At 44.8% G+C, this 23,995-nt stretch overlaps 1 protein-coding gene across 1 annotated transcript in view; it reads right to left on the bottom strand.

Moving 5' to 3' along the window:
• Positions 1–21,463, bottom strand: part of Esyt2 (extended synaptotagmin 2) — a 53,709-nt gene extending 32,246 nt beyond the window's left edge. The window contains exons 1-7 of the mRNA XM_048785470.1: positions 21,445–21,463; positions 21,231–21,272; positions 20,309–20,443; positions 15,162–15,238; positions 11,101–11,173; positions 10,806–10,895; positions 1,655–1,710 (exon numbers count right to left, since the gene is read on the bottom strand). Coding sequence (XP_048641427.1) covers positions 1,655–1,710; positions 10,806–10,895; positions 11,101–11,173; positions 15,162–15,238; positions 20,309–20,443; positions 21,231–21,272; positions 21,445–21,447 — 476 coding nt within the window. The 5' untranslated portion in view covers positions 21,448–21,463. The remainder of the gene's footprint in view (positions 1–1,654; positions 1,711–10,805; positions 10,896–11,100; positions 11,174–15,161; positions 15,239–20,308; positions 20,444–21,230; positions 21,273–21,444) is intronic.
• Between the last annotated feature and the right edge of the window lie 2,532 nt (positions 21,464–23,995).

The raw sequence follows: 23,995 nt of genomic DNA on the forward strand, positions 1-23,995 counted from the left end.
GCATGTACCATCACACCTGACCAGAATAAACTTTCCTACACTAGCCTGAACAGATGCTTCTTGTTTCTGCCTAGCTACCCCGCGAACATTCCCCTGCTTCCACTGAAGGATATTCCATTCACTAGGGTTTTCCCAAGCAACTAACCCATTTCTTAGCCTCCTTTAGGGGTACACAGGAAACAAATCTGATCACCAGAATCACAGAAATTGTGGACACATATGCTAACCCTGGGACTTTTTCTGGAACTAGCGAGAAGGGTTCATTTTTTTTTTTTTTTTTTGTACTGGGGATTGAACTCAAGTGGGGCACTTGACCACTGAGCCACATCCCCAGCCCCACTTTGTATTTTATTTAGAGACAAGGTCTCCTGAGTTGCTTAGCACCTCACTTTTGCTGAGGCTGGCTTTGAACTCGCCATCCTCCGGCCTCAGCCTCCAGAACCGCTGGGATTGCAGGCGTGCGCCGCCGTGCCTGGTCAAAGGGTTCACTTTTTGACAGAGGCTGCTGTCTACCGAGCAGAGGCTGGCAGCAGCTGTGGAAGGCAGGATCCTGAATGCCGAAAAGCAGGAGGGCTCACCATCTGCCTGACATCCTCAAAGAACGCTCTGTGAGCGGGGAAACACCAGGGGAAGGCTAAGCTCCCTGGCAGCGGGATGAGCCGTCGACCACGCTGTACTTTCACAGGTTCCTGTCTGGTGGTGACTGACAGGCTGAGGGCCTGTCCATCACCTGCGAGTTACACGGGGCAGGGTGGTGGGGGTACTGTGTGCAGCTGTGGCACTCGGCTTTCATGGTCTCAGATGCTTCTGAAATTTATTTTCAGTACTGGGAACTGAACCCAAGGGAGCTTTGCCGCTGAGCCGCATCTCCAGCCCTTTTTGAGACAGGCTCTCACTAAGTTTCCCAGGTTGGCCCTGATCCTCCCGACAGCCTCCTGAGTAGTTGGGATCACAGGTGTGCGCCACCTCCACTGGCTCTCAGATACTTTTTTTTTTAGTTGTTGATGGATCTTTATTTATCTTTATGTGGTGCTGAGAATCGAACCCAGTGCCTCATACCTGCTAGGCAAGCGCTCTACCACTGAGCCCCAACCCTCTCAGATGCTTTTTAAGGGGCATTTTTTCTTGTTTTTCAGATACTGAACTGCTACAGATTATGAAGGGATTTCTAATGATATGATAGAGAAATTTCACACCTAGGTTCCATTGTGGACCCAATCCTTTCAAGGAGGAAGGACAAGGGCAGCCACAGTTTGGAAAGAACACAAAAAGGGACAGAAAGGGTTAGTTTTGAAGCAGATTCATTTTCAAGTTTTCTCTATTATTTATGGAAAAATAGTAAAACTCAAGTTAAAAATTAATTTTATAGAACATTAAAAGGCTGTTACTTTTCTGAAATGCCACAACTGGGACAATGCCTCAGGACAAACAAGAAAACCAAGGGGGCAGCGGCTCCGGGGAGCACACTCCTGAGCCTGAGGGGGCTGTGAGGGCAGGGCTCCTCGTGCTCCCACTGCCCCTCCAGGAGCCGGCGGCAGCCACAACCCGCCCGGCAGCCACGACCCGCCTTCAGCCTTCCCCAGTTGTTTCTGCGACACGGAGAGACAAGGCCTCACCTACCAGCCAACGGCGACAGGACGCACACAGGACTTACTTCAATCCAGGGATGTCCAGGAGGTTGGTCAGTCCTGTCCAGTTAATCTCTAACAGCTGTTTAAAGAAAGGGGGGCAAAAATGTTAAGCATCCAACTGCTTCCAGCAGTATAATCAAATGCACACAGCCCGCATCTGTCACCTTCCCAGGGCTCACCCCGGGGTGCGTCAAGGGCAGGTTTCCTCCCTGTGTGTGCAGATCTGCCTCTGCCTTAGCTTTGCGACACTGCCGTGGTCTTCTCTAGAAGAACTATATAATGATGTATTTGCCCATCCTCTTACACACAGGCACTTCCAACACTTGAAATCTCTCTTCTGCTACAAGTAATGCTTTAGTGAATGTCTTTCTACACACATTTTCTCATCTACATATGCAGACTAGCATTAAAAAAGTGAGATCTGAAGCTAAAAATTTATGTTCATGTTCATAAATGAACCTGACCTCCAAAAATACCGCTTCCAATTTATATTGCCAACAAAAATGTGTGAAAATGTCTTTCACATACCTGCACCAAAAACAGATGTTTCATGTATAATAAACAAGAATATATAATTTTAAAAAAAGATGTTAAAAAGCAGCCCAAATGATGGTACTTTATTACTGCTTTAGTTTGCATTTTCCAACGAGTGGAATACATTCAACCCACTTATGTGACATTGGTCATCCACCATCTCAGAAAGGAATTCCTCTAGTTAGCTAAGATCCCATTAAGTGGACGTGGACTAGTTAAAACCACTGACTGGAAAAACTATTTTTCCTATCAAATGGAATCACGTAGTCAATCACGCAGTAAAACCACTTGTGTGTTGTACTCGTGGACAAAATGCTAGGTGAGCTGTATGCTCTCCGCTGCGTTCACAGCCAGGGAAACAAAGCTCTTCAAATTTGCCCTGGAAGTCAGTGGTTACACACAAATATGAATTGAGAGTCAAGATTCTGTTGGATAGACTAAAACTAAGGGGAAAAAAGCATCAATTAAAAACTATAACTTTTTTCAGCATAGAAGTGATACATGAAACCTGGGAAGAAAGTAAGAAAAATCACAGGTAGTTAATCTTACAGACGGAGTTCAGGCCCAGAGGTGATGGCCACCAGGGGTAACACCACCAGCAGCCTGCCTAAAACCTATAGAGCTTCTAGCAGGAGGAACCAGGCTTTGGAAAAGGGCTGATTCCAGGGCTGGGCATCCCTCTGACCACCAGAAGGACTGCTGTAAGCATGGTATATGCCACAACCAGAGACACACGCTAGGTGAGGGATGGACAGTTACCGTCTGGGCAGACTGAGAAGCACCGTGACACTCTCAACGAGGAGGATGAGACGTTTCAGAACTGAGGAAGGAAAGGGTGCTCCCCAGTGTTACCACCCATGACCTCGAAAAGCACTTGCACACGAGGCAGCTGCAGATTGATGAGAACGCTGTGACAGGGTTTTATTGTTAGTTTTGAAGGCCTTTTCTCTTGACCACAGAATGCTCAGAGGTGCAGTGTGGAATCTTTGCATTTGACTCAAGTTCAAATGCGAGCACTTTATGTGGTGCTCTCACAGAAGATGCCTGCGTCACGGCTGCAGCATCTGCAGAGCTGAGATGGGGAGCCAGAGAGCCCCAGGACAGGGCTGCCCTGCTGAGGGGAGATGGTAAGCTTCTGCAGGAGAGCCAGTGACACCACCATGGGTGAGACAGCACCAGGGAGAGAAGTCCACAGTGGCATGCAGTGAAGAGCGCCTCTTACAGACACTTCCCCTCCAAGTGCTGCGACCACGCGTCACTGCGCTGCCACCTTGGAGACTGCAGTCCTAACCTGCTTAGAGCAGTATGACACTCACGTTTTGGGAAACAGAATTAACAATCCTATTAATAGCACTGTTAAGTAGTCATCTTTTAAGGAGAAGAATATAATGCAGAATACTTGAGAGCTGTGTTGTAATGAGACTTTATTATGTTTCCAAGTGGCTACATGGTATTTTTGGACCTGTTAAATACTTGAGTGAGACAAGGGCTGGCTTTAGAACTAAAGTCAGTGTGAAGCTAATTTTAGTTGGTGTTTTGGACCTGCTAAAATACTCAGGTGAAACAGAGACTGGCCTAAACTCAGAAGGCTGAACCGCCACATAAATTGCATTCTGGATAAAAATGCAAAAAAAGGACAAATGTAACTTGTCACATATTGTCAAAGACAAAAACATGTATGAAGTGAATAAACAACAACAAAGGAATCTGCTCCCAGTCCTGTTCCCCAAGATTCACATGCTTCATGCTCTTACTGCACGCAGCAATCCCAAACACATGCCCACAACCAGTTTTGACATCTTGCTTGTTTGATCAAAATTATAACCCAGAACCCAAGAATTAACTCTAGTTATAGTGACTCATCAGCTTTTCCTCCAGCTGTACCCTGCTGCAGATCGGTGGAGAATACAGGACATGCCCCAGGCTGATACTGGAAACTTACTATGTCCTATACAATTGTGCTATAGAGAAATCCTTGTAGCCAGCACGGTGGTGCTGAGGCTGAGGCAGGACGATAGCTTGGGCCCAGGAGCTCAGGGCCAGCTGAGCAACATAGTGAGACCCTGCCTCTTAAACCAAACACAGAACAGAACAAAAGAAAACCCACTATGAAGTGTGTTCTGGCGGGCCTCTAATTGTTTTGTTTAAAAAAGTATGCTTCTTGGGCTGGGGCTGGGGCTGAGCAGTAGAGCGTTCGACTAGCACGTGCGAGGCTCTGCACCACATAAAAATGAATGGATAAAATAAAGGTATTATGTCCAATTACTTCTAAAAAAAAATAAAATAAATGTTTTTTTAAAAAGTATGTTTCTGTTTTAACTGATGGAAACGATGTTCATCTGCCTATGAGTAAGCCTGCTATTGCATGAAGATTTTAAAGGTATGATATGGCACTAAAATAAACATTTTCTAGTATTTTAAATATTAAAAACTGCTCCTAGCTGGAAAGTAGAAACTCCACAAATGGGCATTAGTAGACTAGCTGTACTTGTGGGAACCAAAAACCAACTCTATGAAGACGATGGAGAATTCAGAAAGATGTCTTTCTGCCACAGAAGCAAGGGCAGAGGGCATAAAACTACGGAAAAATTATAATGTTTTTCAAAGAGCATGAAAGCATTACACAAGAGCTTAAAGGTTTATTGGAATAAGTCAAAGAAGGAAGCAAAACAGATATACATTTTAAAGTTATATGTATAAAACTGGCTTAAAAAGTAGATTCAAATTTAGGATTTGTCACAGAACTGAGAACAATCAAATCTTTGAGTTTTACAGATAAGAAAACTGAGACCCAGAGGAAGTGATTTCACTTGTAACCCTTTGAACTCCACAGCTGCGTGACAGTAGGACAGCAGGGTCTCCCCACGGGACCCACGGTTTTAAAGGACGGTCTCTGCTCTAAGGCAGCCCTGCTCCCAGGCCCTGATGTGTAAGGCCTCCCTGTCCTCCAGTTGCTCCATAGGGGACCACCCTGGCCACACCTGCTCCTAAGCATCGCCAGCTTGGCTTGGATGAAGTTTATTCATGCTTCTTCCTCTCACATGAAATGACTGAGATGCACCTGAGTGCTGCTGAAGTTCACAGAAACAAACCTTCAAGGAGGCAGGGGCAGGATCCGAGGGAGGGCAGGACTGAGCTGGGTTCTGAGAAGAGTCTGAATGCAAGAAGGCAGGCCCTGGGCAAAGGAAAGGTCCCCATACTCAAGGCACTGAGCAGTACATGGCTTGTCCCTGGGCACAGGAGCTGGGAGCAGGGGAATCCGGCACTGAAGATCAGTGGGGGAGACTGGGCAAGCCTGTGGGTGAGGATGAGTGTGAAGATGAGTGAGAGGACAAATGTGTGAGGCCCAGTGTGTGGTGGGCGAGGTCAAGGATGAGAGAGTGAGAGCATGTATGCACAGAGCTCAAAAGCTCCCCTTGGAAGTCAGACAGGACACAGAAGATCTGGGAGCAGCCTGACCAAGGCAGCGCTCTGGGAAGTGCCTCACAAAAGCAGGCCAGAAGCTGCCCCTGCTGGCCTCTACAGGGCTCCAAGATTCCTGAGGGAAAACGCAACCAGTGCTTCTGGATGACTAAGAGCTCTGTTTCAGAGACTGAGCAGTGAGTGGAAATGTGTTTCCAGGCACAGAAGTTGTCTCTGGGCGCTGGTGGCTCTTCCGTGAGAAGGAGAACATGAGCGGCAGCTGGAAAGGCACACCAGGTTCACTTGAACAGCGAGGCACACCCACGCGCTTCATGAACAGCAGAGGCCCTTCCCTACTGCTAGGGGATGCACTGTCTGACGGGGCAGTCCCACTGCTGGTTCCGAGCACGAGTGGCCCCTGGGAGGTCAACGCAGGCCAGGCACCCAGGAATCTGTTAAGAATACAAACTGACGGCTCTATTCCTCTCCAGTGGGGTTTTCTCCCCAGTGTTTTTGATTTAGTGATTTGGGTTGGAGTTAAAGTTCAAGAATGCTTTCCTTATGTTTTAAAGTCCCAGATGTCCAGCTTTCCCCTGGAGTATGAAACAGTGAAGCAAGTACCACTCTTGATGGCATGGGAGAGCTGAGCATGGAAGAGGACAAGGCCCCTACTGGGCAGTGAGATGAGTCCAGCTAGACCCTAAAGAAAGACCAAGGGCCAAGTATGGGTGAGCCAGAGACCCACAGACACTGGGCATGCACGCCGGAAGCCTCCTGCACTTCTGCAGGAGAGTGGTCAGGAAGGGGAGCACCACAGAAAGGCACAAAGAAAGCCCCGTCCCCCCTCCACCTTAAAGGACAGAGGCCACTGGGGGAAGGAAGCACAGGTGAGGTCCCAAAGCGAGGTCCCTTGGGGGTGTGGCAGGAGAGTCTCAGTACCACAAGACCCACCACAGACAAAGGACACATGGAGGAAGGGCAGCTGCTGAGAGAGCTCACCCTAAGGCCCGGTACAGACAAGGACCACAGGGGTAGGACAAGACTGTCAAAATAATGAAAGAGTTCACATCACAGTTCCGTGAAACTTATCAGAATAAATGTCCCCACAGTTTTCGGGTCCCTTAAGGTGTGGTCTGAGTCTGGATGTGTCCGCAGCTGGCCTGCCGGGCAGCAGGGATGAGCTCCTCAAGCTTCGTCCACTCCCTCGTCCCCGCTCCCCAGGCCTGGTCCAGTGTGAGGGCGGAAGGAGGGAGGCTCGGAGCCTCCGGGGGGTGCAGTGGCATGACTCTGACAGGGGCTAGAGAACCAAAGCCGGTCTCGGAGGGAGGAGTGGAGCAGAAGCGTGGCGGCTGCCACCTGCGTGATTCCTGGTTCCAGGTTGTCCTGGGACTCGCCTGCAGCCCTCATGTGAGGCTCACGAGACAACAACATATGCTATTGTTATTTGTAATTAAGTTCCTCTCCTCTGCTGCCCCATTTAAAATACTTAAATTTCTCGAATCTTAGTCTCATAGGACTCAAGTTCTTCTCACACTAACTCTAAAAGGAGGATATCATTTCCATTTGCCAGACGAAGAAATAAATTTGTGGCTCAAAAGACATCAGCAGCAGCCCCTCCCTCCTGGATGGAAGGAGTCCTGAAAGATGCACACATCCAGAGCAAGCCCTGCGAGGGACCTCGGGTTCACCTCAGCTTCAGGGCACTTCTGGGTTAACACCCTTCAGAATGCACACCTGAGGCACATCAGAAGGTTCCCTGGGATAACAGCCAAGGGTAAACAGGCACCATTTTGGTTCTTATCAGTTGTTTTTTGCAGTGCCCCAGCATGTGCTAAGCAGAACTTGGTCACTGAACCTCAGCCCTTATCAGAACACTGGCTCATGTTTTCCTTCTTTCCAATCACCATAACTCACCTCTAGTGTTCAGGAGCTAGAATGTGAAATCTGAGTGTAGCAAAATGTTTAATGTCTTAAAAATCTAAAGACTCACTATGTGCCAGGCATTGTCCATTTTACATGCACTGACATTTAATTCTCACATTTAATCATGCTGTCACCCCCATGTTACAGACAGGGAAACTGAGGCTCCGAGAAATGAAATGAGCTGTTCAAAGCACACAGCAGGAAGAGAAAGAACCAGGAGTGGAACCAAGTGGTAGGAAGCCTGCTACATTAAACTGTCTTCCCCTGACCCCAAAAGCCTATCGCTTCAGTAAGTGTGCGGTTTTCCCACAAATTCCATATCTTCAAAACTAATGTGAGCAAATCGACAAGCAGAAAAATGTGTAAGTTTCACATGAATCTCTGGCACTATACTTCCAAATCAGACAGACAGTAAAAAATAATAAAACTAAAAAATCCTTCTACTGCATTTTTTTACCAGGGTGAGGGAGAACTACTTGGCAGCTAGCAATAAATCCATTCTCATATTTTCCAGCTAAAAGTAACTAAAAAAATTTCCTTCCCTCTGAGGCATGTTTGGTGACTTTACTCACCATATAAGGAGATGGGAGATTCTGCACTTTCAGTCTCATCCCTTGGGCAAAAAAATATAATTTGGAGGTTAATACTGTAAAGTTATTTTAAAGTAAATTAATCTGTAGAAGATCCAAACTAAGTAAGAGCACTGCTAAATTTTGAAGAAGACTAAAATATTTGGATTTTGTTACATTCCAGGAAAAAAAAAAAAGACTTTTCGGTAAATTGTTAAGAATGCCCTCAGCCAAGGAGGAGTAAATTTAAACTATTCAGCAATATGCTAAAGAGTCCCCCTCCCCCAATGGTGCTGAGGATCAAACCTAGGACTTCATGCATGCTAGGCAAGCACTCTACCACTAAGACACCCCCCCAGCCCCTATTCTCTCTTTTTCTCTCACTTCAAGAGACAGGTTCTCCCTATGTTGTCTAGGCCAGCCTTGAACGCCGAGGCTCAACTGATCTTCCCTCCTGCCTCAGGAACTACAGCCATGTGCTACAGTGCCGAAGATTAACTTTTTATAGTCATTAGTGAAGTCAGTTTCTTATACATACTGGTTTTAAAATAACTGATATGTGAAAAAAACAAGAATTTTATTTATTTATTATTCATTCATTTATTTTTGTGCTGGGGGATTGAACTGAGGGCCTCAAGTATGCTAGGTGAATACCCTACCACTGAGCTTATCCCAGATTAAAATATGAATTTGAAATTTTTTATAGATTTCTTCATTTCCTAAAATTTTAAACAAGTAAAATTTGATACAGACTCTAGAAGCTTTTAAATTTTACATGTTCTATAGGCTTAAAATGCATTTAAAATAAGTCCATGATTTAAGCAATGAGTCAATGAGAACAAAAATGTTAGTGGTTACAGAAAGCGAAGACACAATTCTGTCTTTCCACAGAAAAAGTACAACCTGCAGGGCTGGGGTTGTGGCTCAGTGGCAGAGTGCTTGCCTAGAACATGCGAGGCCCTGGGTTAGATCCTCAGCACCATATAAAAATAAATAAATAAAACAAAGGTATTGTGTCCATGTACAACTAAAAAAACTAAAAAAAAAGAAAAAAGAAAAAAAAGTACAACCTGCACTACACTTAGTTTGACTTAGATAAACCCATATTTTAAAAACAATAGCACACATCTATATTCCCAGCAGCTCAGGAGTCCAAGGCAGGAGGACTGAAAGTTCAAAGCCAGCCTCAGCAACTTAGTGAGACCCCGTCACAAAATAAAATGTAAAAAAAGTGCTGGGGATGTGACACAGTGATTAAGCACCCCTAGGTTCAATCCCTAGTGCCAAGAACAAAACAAAACCATACTTTTAATTATGTTATTTGAATCAACCTATATGAATTAACATTCCTGCTTTAAACTACAATGCTATTAAAGGCACCTTCCCAGAGGACTCTCGGGACACCCCGGAGTGGCAGACCTAGAAGAAGCTGTTCACTTGCAGACATCTGCTGAGCTATATGGAGACAGCTGCCCTTACTTTCAGAATTACCTACAATGGCCTAAAATGGTACTCTGTCCCATGAAGGGACATGTGGAAATTTTCTGGAAATAAGTGTGTGGGGGGGAGGGGAATTGAAACCAACATTCTGGGTGGAAGGAAAAAGTTGAGGGAGGAGCCAGGTGCAGTGGTGCATGCCAGCAACTCAGGAGGCTGAGGCAGGAGGACTACAAGTTCAAGGCCAGCCTCAGCAACTTAGTGAGACCCTGTCTCAAAAATATAAAAGGGGGTAGGAATGAGGCTCTGTGGTTGAGCACCCCTGGGTTCAATCCCTGACACCAAAAAAAAAAAAAAAAAAAAAAAAGAAAGAAAGAAAGAAAAAGGAGGAAGCAATGGAAGAGGGAGCTGACAATTTTCCTGGTGTCATTCATTGCCTGTGGCTGGAACTTGGGATGTGTGCTGGGACAGCAGTGGAAAATGAGGCTGAGAGAGAAATTCCTCCCTGTCACTGTGTCTTGTCTGTAAGGGCAGGGCAACTCCCAGTGGCCAATTTGCATCTAATAGGAGTGCACCCTGAAACAGCGCCAGTCAGAGGCCGTGGTGCTCAGAGAAGGAGGGACTCTGTCTGGTAGAAGCAATAGTTGTGTTGTCATGTGTTTTGTTAACAGTAAGTGATGAATACTGCCTGTTTACATATCTAACATCACGAGATGGTAACATTACAGCTTATCCAAGTCAAGAAAAGTATTTCATTTTAAAACACAGTACACAACACTATGCATAGTTGATCAAATGTACCCCCCAAAGGGAAGGAACACATCCAATAGATATCAGCACTTGTCTCGGGAGGGAGCAGGGAGGGGTCTCAGGTAAGACACTGTATGAAGTGTTGGAAACATGGTTCTCTATGGCTAGTCCAGATCTATATGCAGGCTCCAGCTCTCAGTAGCTGTATGACCTGGACAAACAGACCTCTCAATCCCACTTCCTGATTTGGAGGCATGAAGGTTAAAAGAGAAAGACTCTATCACTTACCCTCAGTGACAGGCACTAAATAAAATGGTTGCTAAACCTACACTTTTTAAAAAGTTTGTGTTTTCAAATTTTCTACAGCAATCATTTTCATAATCACAAAGGAACATTGCTTATCAAGAGATGAAGTCCTCAGTGAAGGCACAAAGAGTATGAAAAAACTCACAGGACACATGCATCAGAAAGGGAAATGAGTAAGTTACAGATAGAATTTTGTCCTTCACTTTACCTATTCTTCCGTAGGTCCATAAACATAGCACAAGTGTTGACTTACTGGTTTTCTGAGGAAGAAGATGGACAGAGCTCCAACCAAAGGCATGTCTCCAATCAGAGGCTCCAGGATCACCCTCATCGTTCCGTGGATCTAAACGCAAACAGGAAACCAGAATGAATAAGAGAAGGTAGCTCTGCAGGGCCACGAGGGACTTTCAAGCATCTGACTTCCTGGGTCACTCTACGATCACAAACACACACTCACTTTAAAAACTTTCTGAGCTAGGACAAACTTCTTAATTTTCTTTTTGAATACAGATTAGAGAATTTTATAAATGAAATTTTTAAAAAAGTACCTGTATACTTTTCACACCAGCTCTACAAAAATATCGTTTGATCTCCAAATCGATCTCACAATTTCCTACAAAACTAGCAAAGAAAAAAATCTGCATTACATAAAGCGAGTGAAATTAACTGTTTTTTTGAATCACCATAGAACCTCAAGGTTTACAACAGTAAAGCAACCAAAATCAGACTGAAGGTGGAAACTGGACAGTGTGACCCGAGTCATGCACTGTGCTGCTCTAGGTCACAGGCACAGCTGTTACCAGACCTAACCCTGCTACAGCACCAGGGAGGGTTGCCATACGCACACCTGTCATACATAAACACTCAACTAAAGTGAAGTGTCCATTTCCAAAGATAAAATGTGAACTACAAGTGCGACTCCTGGATCACTGGGTGAAATGTAGTCCTTACTTGTCATACAAATCCTGTTTGCTTAACACATAAAAAGGTTCTGATTTCATTTCATCACTAGGAAACCCTATACCCCTTCTCTCCAGTCATGAACATGCTGTGGTTCAGGTGCTCCATGGCTCTGTGACGTCATAGGTTGGACACCGTAGGTCTGTTCAGGGCTTACCTTTACAATGATCAACAAATGTGAGCCCACTATGACACTGAGTGCAAAGTGTGCTGTTTTCAATAAGAACATGATAAGCCAAATACGTATTGCACAGGGTAGGGCAGACTGGAGCCGATGCTTGGCCTTTGCAGCAGGGCATCACATTCCTGCTTAGGCACTCTTGTGGAATTTGACGAGCACGGTCCAGGAATGCCGAGCCAGATGTGGAGAACAATAACAAAAGGGATCAGGGATGAAATTTTTCCAAGACTTATTTCCTAGTGTTAAAGCCCAAACCTACAGTTCTTCTCAATGAGAATGACTTCCTAGTTGGTGAACTCACCAATAGCCTGTTACAAAAATCATCACAAAACTTTACCTTTCTTCACCTAAGACTTTGTTCTTTTATTTCCTAATTCTTTTCCATTTCTCTTTCCCCATCCCCACTACCAATGTAGTTAAGAACTTTGTATGGAACTCAAAAAAAGGAGAATGCATATGCTGCCATGGCTGCATCTTCAAATGACATCCATTAACTGATTTACTCAAATGTTTATTCAGTAAACTCACTTGGGCTAAGGGACCTGAACAAAAGAACAAAGTTTCCACCATCATGAAGCTCATCATCAGCCCTGTGGACAGGCATTCTAGAGAAGGACCTACCCTAAAACACAAGTGGGCCTCCAGGAAGCTTGTCATTGGCCCTGTGGACAGGTCTTCTGGCCACAGCCTCATGAAGATGCAAGTGGCCCTTCTCTTATTCCACTGATGACAATGTTTTTTGCACAAATGTCAAACATTTTAAAAGGTGCAGGTTTTCTCAAAGACATTCTATGTTCTTTTCTAAACTAAAGGTAATTGGCACCTACTCTATTCAGTTATTGTATTATTGCAACTTAGTTTGAAAACTCATAAATGACATAAAATGATCCTTAATCAAGGGTCATTTTATGACAGACCACTCTGAACTGCTACAACCACTCAGCTGTTCTGCGTCCACAGTGTTTGGCACTCACCCTGCACAGCAGGCATCTATCTGTTAGCACTTGTCATAGTCTGAATCTGAAATGCCCCCAAAGGCCCATGGGCTGTAGGCTCAGTCCTCGGCCCTGGCCTTACTGGGAGGTGGCAGACCTTCTAAGGGGTGGGGCCTAGTGGAAGAAAGTCAAGTCGCTGGGGGCATGCCCTCAGAGGGGATGCTGGGACCCTTCCCTCTCTCTTCATTTCGCAACAGTTGCAGTGAGCAGTATCCTTTCCCATTGCTCCCGACGGGACTTGTTTCTCATCACAGGCCCAAAGGAAACAAGGCCAAGTGACCCTGGACTAAAACCATGAGCCAAAATAAATTTATCCCTTATAAATAGTGTATCTCAGATATCTGTCAAGAGTGACAACAAGCTGCCAGTCAGGCCACACCGGAATGCAGGAAGCCATAAGCACGTTCATTTCAATAAGAACCAAGACAAGAAGCATGCGTGCTGATCAGCTTCTTGTCACGCTGACCAAAATACCTGACAAGCACAACTTAGAGGAGGGAAAGTCTGTTTGGGGCTGGCGATTGCAGAGCTTTCAGTCCAAGGTCAGACGACTTCACTGCTGAGTCCCAGGTAACGTAGAGCATCATGGCAGAAAAGCATGGCTGAGGAAGGCAGCTCAGAACATGCAGCCAAGAAGCAGAAGGAGAAAGGGAAGAGCCATGGGGACAAGATACAATCCCAAGGCCACGTCCCCAGGGACCCCCTCCTCCAACCACACCCACCTGCCCACAGCCACCACCTGTTACTTCTCTACTTGGACTAGGATGGACTCAGTAATCAGGGACAGCTCTCGTGATCTGCTCATCTTGCCTCCGGCCACTCCAACACAGGAGCTCTCAGGGACACCTCACATCCAAACCATTAACACAAGGAAATCCGCCTTTTTTATTCTAGGCATGGTACCTGGCAGACCCTCAGATTTGTTTGTTTGTTTGTTTTGCAACTTTAAAAAATTATATTAAAATACACATAATCTGGGCTGGGGTTGTGGCTCAGCGGTAGAGCACTTGCCTAGCATGTGTGAGGCACTGGGTTCAATCCTTGGCATCGCATAAAAACAAATAAATAAAATAAAGGTAGTGTTCATCTACAACTAAAAAAAAATTTAAATATACATAAAATTTATCATTGCAACTATTCTGTGTATAGATCAGTGGCATAAAAAACATCGGTAAGGGGGCTGGGGATGTGGCTCAAGCAGGAGCGCGCTTGCCTGGCATGTATGCGGCCCAGGTTCGATCCTCAGCACCACATACAAAAAAAAAAAAAAAAGCAAAGATGTTGTGTCCGCCGAAAACTAAAAAATAAATATTAAAAAGTTCTCTCTCTTTAAAAAAAACAAAACACCCGTAAGGCCATGCAAACATCACCACCATCCATCTCCAGAACCCTCTCTTCTTGCAAAGAGTGAAGCTTTGTACCCAGTAACACTAACTCCCTATTCCTCATCCTCCAGTCCCTGGTTGCCCGCCATTCTACTTGGCTTCCCAGAGTTTGTTTGCTCTAGATTCCTTAAGTAAGTAGCACTGTACTGTGGTTGTCCTTTAGCACTTGGCTTATCTCACTAACATGATGACCTCAGTGCTCTTCCACGTTGCAACATGGGCCAGGATTCCCTTCTTTTCTAAGGCTGGGTAACTTGCATACACCATATTTTTGTATATGCATTCATCCTTTCCTGGACATCTGAGCTGCTTATATCTATTAGCTATTATAAATACATTTGTGTGTCACTTAACAATAGGGATACATTCTGAGAGACTCATCAGCAGGGGATTCCATCATTGTGTTAATGTCACAGAGGACACTTACGCAAATCTAGATGGCTACCCTGTCACTGAGCAAAGTCACCTATGCGACCACCATTGTACAATTGGTCTACCATTGATGGAAGTGCAGTTATGCAGTACATTCACTATAATAAACAAAGGTGTTCAAGAATCTGTCTAGTCTCTGCCTTCAATTCTTTCGGGTTTATCCCCAATAAGATCTGAGTGTGTTCTCCAAAAGTTCGTGAGTTAAAACCTTAGTTCCAGTGTTGGGAGGTGAGGCCAAGTGACAGGCATCTAGGTCATGAGGTGCAGCCTCTTGTAAGAACACCTTTTCTCACCAGAGTACTTATACCTGAGAACTGGACTGATTTCACATATTGAATCACCCTTGCGTTCTGAGAATAAACCTTACTTGTTCACAGTATATAATATGCTGCTGAATTTGGTTTGCTAGTAGTCTGTTGAGGATTTTTACATCAATATTCATAAGAGATACTGACTGGTCTGCAGTTTTCTTACAATGTTTCAATATCTTTTATTTAACACATTTTATAAATGGTATTTATCTAGGATATTTAGTCAAATTCAATAAACAACAGGTAAAAAATGTGCTCATTATATTCTTCACCTTGCGGATACAGCTAAGTGACATTATCCATCACTAACCATGACACAAGTACAACACAAATAAAAAAACTTACCTAATCTGAAGGTCCAGAATAATCTGCCTTTTGTCTACATTTTCAGTATACACCTTAACACCATTGACCCTAAGGGGCTGAAACAAAAAGCAGCTTATTTTAAAATACAGAGAATTAAAAAAAAAAGTCAAACATTGAATATAGCACAGAGGTGATGAGAACCAGCCTTAGCACCAGACTGAAGGGACTATGATTCTGCTCTCACAACACACTGGCTAGCTGCCGGACTCCAAGCAAACTATCTAACCCCATTCCTCAGTCTTCTCCCCTATAAGAAGGACTGCGTACACTGCCCATTGTGCAGTAAGCACTCAGTAAAAACTGGCATCACTGCTGTTCTGGGCACATGTAACTTTTGTACTCTTCCAAGACCCTCACTCTGTCTCTTTCAATTTAATTTGATCCTTTCCCTGTACTCCATCCTTACTACATTGTTTGAAACATAATTTCACTTTATTTTTTCTGTATGATTGGCAATGCTTCATTTCTGAAGATTTTCACAAAAATGAGGCTTCTGAGTGAATCAAAAGTCAAAGTGTAGATGTAATATCAACACCCAATATATGAAACAGGTAAATGAATGCAAACACAAAAGGCAGATTATTGGTATTTCAAGGGTTCAGGTATAACATCATCACATCAAAGCCTTTCTCCATTTGTAAATCCTGGATCCCTTGAAGAAAGCCCTTGAGCATTAACGCTGACAATGGGAGCTTCCCTTCAGAGGACTGCTGCTTACTTGAGTCTGAATGCCTTGAAGTCTGGCCTCTGGAGGAGCCGCACAACCACACTTAGGCTTCACCAAAGAGTCCGTGCCTCTCCTACCATCCCTGGCTCCAGAGTGTCCCCTCCACACTAGGTGTTGTGGCTTGGGTATGAGGTTCCCCCAGAAGCTTCTGTGGGAATGCAGGAAGGCTGGGAGGTTAAATGACTGGACTGGGAGGGCTGTGACCTAATCAGGTCATCCTAGTTTGAATGGACTGCTGGGTGGTAACTGTAGGCAGGTGGGATGCTAGGGGTGTGCCATGGACGGGCTCCTCTTCCCAGTGACCACTTTCGCTTTCTCCGGCCCTCTCTCGGCTTCCCAGCAGCCTCCCTCAGCGGCAGCCTGCCCCTATGATGTGCTGCCTCACCTAGGACCCAGAACAATGGAGTGAGCTGTCTACGGACTAAGACCCAAAACCATGGGTCCCAAATAAGCTTTCCCTTCTCTAAGTTGTTCTTGTTGGGTATTTTGGTCACAGTGTCTCAAAATTTGACTAAAACAGAAATTGGTACTGAGAAGTTGGGTTGTAACTGTGACTAACCTGACTGCTGGTTCAGAAGTCTTTCAAGCTGGAGGAATTTTGAAGTTTAGAGATGTAAACCAGAAAATTTTAGAATGTTGTAAATGCAGCTTAATGGGTGGCACTGGTGGGACCCCAGGACAGAATACCTATTGAGTACAGACTGTACTTATGAGGTTTCAGAAGAATTGAAGACTCTTTGGGGAATTCGCCTAGAGGCCACTTGTATTGTATTCTGGCAGAGAACTTGTCTATATTTTGCCCATTTTTTTTTTTTTTTTTTTTTAGAGAGAGAGAGAAATTTTTAATATTTATTTTTTAGTTCTCGGTGGACACATCATCTTTATTGTATTTTTATGTGGTGCTGAGGATCGAACCCAGTGCCTCACATGTGTGAGGCAAGCACTCTACCACTGAGCTATAGCCCCAGCCTCTGAACTAAAAATTTATTTAATAGAGGAAATTTCAAAGCAGTATAGTATTCGTTTGTGGCATTTGCAGGCATGTTTTAGCCAGATTTACTATGAGAATCAGGAGTAGAAAGCAAGGCTAAAGGATTTTAAAAACAAGCAATTTGACCAGAAGAATGCTTATAAAACTGGGGACAAGAAATAGATTACAACCCCTAAATTGCACAGAAGATAGGAGGAAGAGGAAAAAAATGCCTTTAGGACACCTCAGGAATGTGTAAGACCAACCACACCCATTGCAGGCTAAAGGATCCAGAAAGAAAAATTTCCTTGAGAAGAGATAGTGGGAGCACCCTGCTAACACAGGGGGTCTAGGAAGTTGCTTCACCATGATGAACCTTGCAGGCACTTAGAGGTTACTGCACTCATAATTCCAGGGTCCAGGTACTGCACTAGCTGGCAGCAGCAGACCTCTGCATCATCCATATGGTGCTGGTTCTGCAGGAATGCAGCATGCTAAAGTTGAGGAAACCAGGAGGCTCCCATGCATATTTCAAAGACAGGCCTGGGAGCCAGGCAAATAGTAGCAGGGTCTGAGTCCCTGCAAGGTGCCCCTGAGGCAGCCGTGAATGAAGCTATGCAAGTGAAGCTGGAATGGAGACCCTAGAAATTAAAGATGCCAGTAATGTGCATTGTCCGCTGAGAAAGGCTGCTGGCCATGCAGAGAGCAAGGCTGAAGAGACCACGTGTGCTGCACCCAGCATGGCCAAGGGCCAGGCTGCCAGGCTTCTGTAGAACGTATGTCCCTGCCCTATGTCCTATGCTGTACAGAGTCACAAGCAGAATTAGGAAACCTGTTTGCCCAGCTGGGTTTCTATCTTAGTTTTGGCTCACCCATTATTTCTATGCCCCATTCCCTAGTCCTTTGGAATGAGAATGTTCACTCTGTACCAGGGGTGCATAGCCAAGAGTTTGCCTTGGGTCTCAGAGGAGACTTGGGACCTACCCTGGGGGTTGCTTTTTCCTTGAGGTCTCCCTCTGTTTTCTGACACTGCAATAAGCTTCACCCTTCCTCCATGATGTGCTGCCTCATGTTGGGCCCAGAGGGATGTAGTTGGTTATCTATGGACTGGAGATCTCTAAAATCATGAGCTCCAAAAAACTTTCCCTCCTCTAAGTTGTTCTTGTCAGGTATTTCGGCCACAATGATGCAAAAGCTCACTGAAAAACAAGACAAGACACATGGACACTGAGGAACCACTCACAAACCCGATCAGCCCACTCTGTGGGAAATGAAAATGGGTTACCTACAACGTCCCTTACTTAAGGATGCACAGTAGCCAACACATGGCCTTCCCAAGCATAAGTGCCATCTTAGATTAGGGGAAGCATTAAGAAAAACCCAACTCCAGATGACTGAGAGTGACCTCACATGAGAAAGCTCCACAAACGGGATTCCATTCACGCTCTGGAGTTCTGGCAGGGACAGCAAGGGTTAGTAGCCACTTAAGAGATGTTATGGGGTAGATAGTAATAATGAAAGCCACCTTAAGTGACCTCCCTTTCTCTCCTGTGACCTTTCCCCTAGGTCTCCAGTGACCTGTCCTCCTCGACTGTCACTCTTCCGTAAGGTGTTCTTTAACCATCACTCTATTGCTTCATTCTTCTCCAAGGTTCTTATTAGTTGGTATCAAAACTCAAGCATGTGTAACAGAACATGAATATCATTAATAATAAACCCAGCGGAGGTTAGACTTCTAAATCTCCATAAACACGAGCATTCTTTCCAATAGGGGACAGTAGTAAACTTGGTCTGTAAGCTACAGTGATCTTTGTCCTATTTCTTGTACAGTCTGTAGCTAAGAATGGTTCTCACCATTTTAAAGGATTTTAAAAAGAAGGAGTGGAGAAAAAGAGAAGAAAACGCCATGAAGAGCTTGAATATGTACCATCCAGATAGTCACAGAAAGGCTTGTGACGCTACTTCCCAGTTCTTTAACTTGTATCCATGTTTTCCCTAACTGCTACTATCAGTTTAGCTCATGGAAGTAAAGCAGCACTACCCACACAGGGTCACCCAGGCAACCTGTGCAGATACCGGGACACCTGAACAGGGCAGTTGTGCATCCTATGTGGACATCGGAAAGCTAAGAGAAGAAGCCACCATAGGCTGGGCCGGGCGTGGCCCTGCACTGCAGACACTGCATATGGAATAACCACAGAATTCCATATGCAGTGAGCATTCTCCACAAGCGTGAACCAGATGTGATGGGTGAAAGTAACTTTCAACCAGTAGAGGTAGGATGGACACCGACACAGCCATGAGGTGACATGTGCAGCACCCGCCAGACACTCCCTTGGCCCTGTTACAGCACTGAGCCACACCACAGGATGACACCTGAGCGCTGTCTATGCACTGAAGTGTGTGAACCATGTATGGGTTTAAAAGTATAACGAGACTCCAGTTCTTACTAGGCATATAAAACAATGTTACCTTGAATTGTTGTTAATTCTTATAAAAACTGACTTCTGAGGCATGAGGATGGCAAGTTCTGGGTCAGCCTCAACAACCCAGCAAGACCCTGTCTCGGAACAAAAAGTAACAAGGACTGGGATGTACCTCAGTGGCACAGTACCCCTAACCAATCCCCAGTACTAAAACTAAAAACAAACAAACAAAAAATTGGAAACTTGAATGTGGCAGCTCACACCTCCAATCCCAACTACTCTAGAGGCTTCAGAGGCAGGAGATCATCAGTTTGGGGCAACCTGGGCATCTTAGTAAGACTGTGTCTCAAAATACAATAAAAAGGTCTGGAGGTTCAGCCCAGTGGTAGAGTGTTTGCCTAGTATGTGCAAGGCCCTAGGTTGAACTTCTGTGCAGCAAAACAAAAACAAAAAAAAGAAAGAAAGAAACTTGCCAGGCCCAAGTTATTTAAATTCAATCCTGAGGCTTTCATTAGAGGTGGTATCAGCAACCAGCAGCTCTCCTTTCTTCTTGGTAATGAACATGATCCTGCCATCTAGCAGGTATCCTTAGCTGTTGCTCTTAACATCTTGAGAGGGATAAATATATAAAGCTTGTTGTCAATTACTGGACCTTTCGTGTGAATTCACCTGTCGAACTCTAACATGTCAGACTGTACATCTGAAAGGCAGTTCTGCCAGAAGAATGTGGGGCAGAAAGACACATTACGTTAGACAAAGCGAGAGTCAGAGAGAAAGTACCCAATGGAGGCTGAGCTGGTGGAGAAGCGCAGCGAGTGTGTGGGCAATGTGGGGACTGCCCTGGGCAAAAGGCACCCTGTGGGTGTGGGTCCTGGGTGGCACTGTGGCACACAGGCTGGCTCCTGGTGGACAGTTCCTTCTGGAATATGTGGAGTGGTTAATGATGTCTTGTTCTGACAGTAATCCTACCGTGTGCACAATAAGACACCAAGAAGCAGCTGACCTGCTGGCCCACGTCCACCTTGGTGAAGCTGAAGGTGCTGAGGTGGGTATTGGCTCCCCGCACAGCTGGCTCTATGGTTTCTCGAAAAAGCTTCTCTACAAATTGGCAAATAAAAGGCCACATGTGCTTTACAGTCTGGAAGGAGAAAGAACTCATGTTAACAATCACTGTGATACACATGTACCTGAGTTATCCTGAAAAATTATAATCCTGTTGCTTGCCAGAATCTGGTTTTAAAAATTAAAAGGGGGAAATGCTTTTCTTGTTATATAAATCAACACTTTATAATTTAAACTTTAAAAACTTATGATGATAAAATACTAATTAACCACTGTGGTGCAGGAACAAGCTCTATAATAGTCTGTTGTCAGCACATCTGATGACTGATTTCAACTCACTGCTGGACACCTTAACTGCTTAGATTCTAGTAAGTGCCTGGGACTTCGTTTAAGGACAGACTACCAGGGCTACAGGGGTTACTATCTAGGTGAGTGTTCACACACAGCCCCAGAGATACACAAAGTACAAGATAAAGATCTGGCTCAAAGTCTACTAACCCTAAAACATATCTTAAAAGCATATTATACATTGCAAGGTTTCTTGGGAATTATTTCCCTTCTTATAATAACATTTCCTGAATTTGTGCTTGTGATTATCATACGGTAGACTCAATGCTCTACATTCAGAAAGGGAGACACAGGCCAGTTAGTGATGCAATGTGGGCCCCAAGTCTTCTCGGGTTAGCGGTAAGCCTTCACTCAGGAGGAAGGCAGCAGACCAAGTTCCCTGGGGAGCGAAAGCCTCCCACTGCAGTCTAAATGGGCTCTAGTCATGCCAACATCCAAATTCCCAAATACGGAAAGATGGTCTCTCATCCTCTAATTCCCACTGATATCTGGTATTTGGAATATTCTAATCTTACCTTATTTAGCCATTCTGCTCTTTCAGTGTCTGGAAAATGAACCTAAGAGAAAAAGATACAGAGACATGACTTACTGACTCCTGCCCACTGTGGATAAACACCCTGCAGGCTATTTTGTATTCTCATAGTGTCCTGTGTTTACATGAGGCTTCTTTAACACAGTCTGCTCCAAAGCTTGGAGGAGGAAAGCTGGAAGGTGTGGCCCCTGGCTCACCATTTCAGAACTTGAAGGCAGAAGAGCCAAGAGCCAACAAATGCCACCCAGAACCTTCTCTGCCTCCCACCGTCCAGAGAGATGTTTGTTCCTGGTGTCTGAAACATCACAGAACACACAAAAACAATCTCTTCTTTGAAAGGATCATCATTAGCACAGCCATCTTCATGTTCTAGAAATCTAGACTCGGAGCCTTCAGAACCCACCTCTTCCTTCTGTTGTCCCCTTTCAGTTCTACCCAGCCAGATGCCCTTCTTCAAGAGCTCATCTCCACCTGGTCTCCCACCCCCTCCCAAGTGTGCATTATCATTCTCCAAGGTTAGACCTGTGTACTAGAAGTGTTTGCAAAGGCAAAAATAAGCCTACTTAGAAAAAAAGCAGAAAACATATTTTTTTCTGCTGTTGGAGCTAAATAAAGCATCCTTACAGCAGAAGGCTAGCTCTGTTTTGGCCACAGACATAGAGTTTTCAAAGAAGGAAGAGCACACAGGCCACACCAATGCTGTGATAACACTTTGGTTTAGAGGTACAGTAGATCCCAGGCAAGTCTGTATTGGTGACTGAGGGGAGAAAGGTCTTGATGTCCAAAGCTTTCCTAAGCTACAAAGCACTTTAGCCAATTAAAGCTCTGACCTTGTGCTACAGAAGAGGAAGCTGGACTAGGCCGAGCAGCTGGGCAGGGAATATTCTCATGGCAGGTAGGGGGATTTCCAAGAAGGGGTCTTGAGATCCAACTCAACCTCTCACCTTTGAGTACAAACAACTGAGGGTGCCACCCAGCAGAAGGCAAGCCTTGGTCCCACAGAGGCCTAACTAAGGCACTACTCCAGCCCACCAGCCCCTGGAGGCCCTGGCACTTTTAGGAGAGCCAGCAGCGGCAGCAGGCTTGGCAGTGCTCTGGCTCCTTCCTGTCCACAAGCCTGAGCAGGCCCTATTCCTTCACACTACACGGCATGACGTACTTACTGTGCTTGAACCATGAGCCGAGCTGGAGGGCTTCTAGATTAAGTTAGCTTGAGTCCATTCTGACAGCAAAAACCAAAGGGGTAGCAACCTTCCAGAATCAGAGAATGGCTTAGAAGTCAGGAAAGAAACTGCTAGAGATGATCACTGGACTTTAGGGGATAAGTTTCTGTCAGTTTTGAAAGGTGAATTTTGACCCAGGTGGAACCAGTTTTCCCAGGGAACTGGGAAAGTCAGGGATTTCAGTGAGGAAAGTTGGAGAGTTGCTAGACCCATCGAATAAAGTCGCAAAATTAATTACGTGCAATTCATTTGCAATGGGTAATCTGCCATTTCTTTCCATTGCTGTAGAGTAGCTCAACACTCTAAAAGTCAGATCGGGAATGGGATGTATGGTTGACACACAGGGGTAAGCTAAGCATTAAAGCGGATACTCAGCTGTGGTCTCTCCCAATTTGCTGTGAGGCTGTCTCCCTTTCTGACCCTTCTCTCCAAATCGAACCCAACACTGGAGGCAAGAGAAAGAATAAAAGGCAGATACTGTGTACCTTGTGTGCCGACAGCCAGACTTTATTACTGATGTGCTCCTTCTGAATTCAAGAGTGAACACCAAAGGACATCTCTGCAGGTGTCTACCTAAGAGTCTGACTGTCCCAACTTCACTGAGTTTAGCTACAAGAAACATTGTTCTGTTAAACAAGAATCTCATTCCACCTCAAGCTCCTACTTATTTATCAAATAGTTAAACTTTCTCAGCTTGATATTCAAAGAAAGCTGGAATCACGTTTTCTTTGGTTCACCTTCAAAAACCTGCCTTTTTGTTTTGTTTAATTTTTTATTTGTTTTAATTAGTTACACATGACATACAATGACCTTGACATATCATACATTTGAATCAGATGGGATACAATTTCTCATTTTTCTGAGTGTACAGGTTGCAGAATCATATTGGTCATACAGTCACGTATATACACACATAATAATAGGTAGAGAGAAGTGATGGGAGGGGAGGGAAAGGGGGGAAAGGAAGGACAGTAGAAAAACCTGCCTTTTATCTCACTCCTGCTGAAGCCAAACAAAACAGCCATGACTACAAAGAACTTGCTCTTTTTTGCTTACTTCTTACCTTCCCTACTTCCTCCTTCTGCCAGCTCCTCCTGAGGAGCTGGTGCTGGACAATGAACCACACACGCCCAAGTCCAACTGCTCCTCCACCTACAACACCTCCAGGCTCACACTCTCCCCACAAGCCTTAAATGCTCCTCAGCTGGACAGGGCCAACTCCTTCACCCTGCCTCTTAGTCCACCCCTTAAAGTTACGGAGCTTCTATCTGCTCAGCATCAGAGTATTATGTGACCGGTTCATCAGTTGAGCCAATAAACAATAGTCCTGATATTTTCCAGTCAGTACACTATATCAAATCCACATTTTAAACACATCAAACAAACTTCCACTTTCTAACAAAGCCTTTAAAAAATTATGAGAAATGACTGTCTGGTAATAGAAGATATAGCCACATTTTCCAACCAATCAAAATTGATGAAAAGGGGCCAAGTATTCTTAAAATACTGTTAACATACATATGTA

Source organism: Marmota marmota, unplaced genomic scaffold (assembly GCF_001458135.2).
Source record: "Marmota marmota marmota unplaced genomic scaffold, marMar, whole genome shotgun sequence".
In the NCBI taxonomy this organism is placed as follows: domain Eukaryota; kingdom Metazoa; phylum Chordata; class Mammalia; order Rodentia; family Sciuridae; genus Marmota; species Marmota marmota.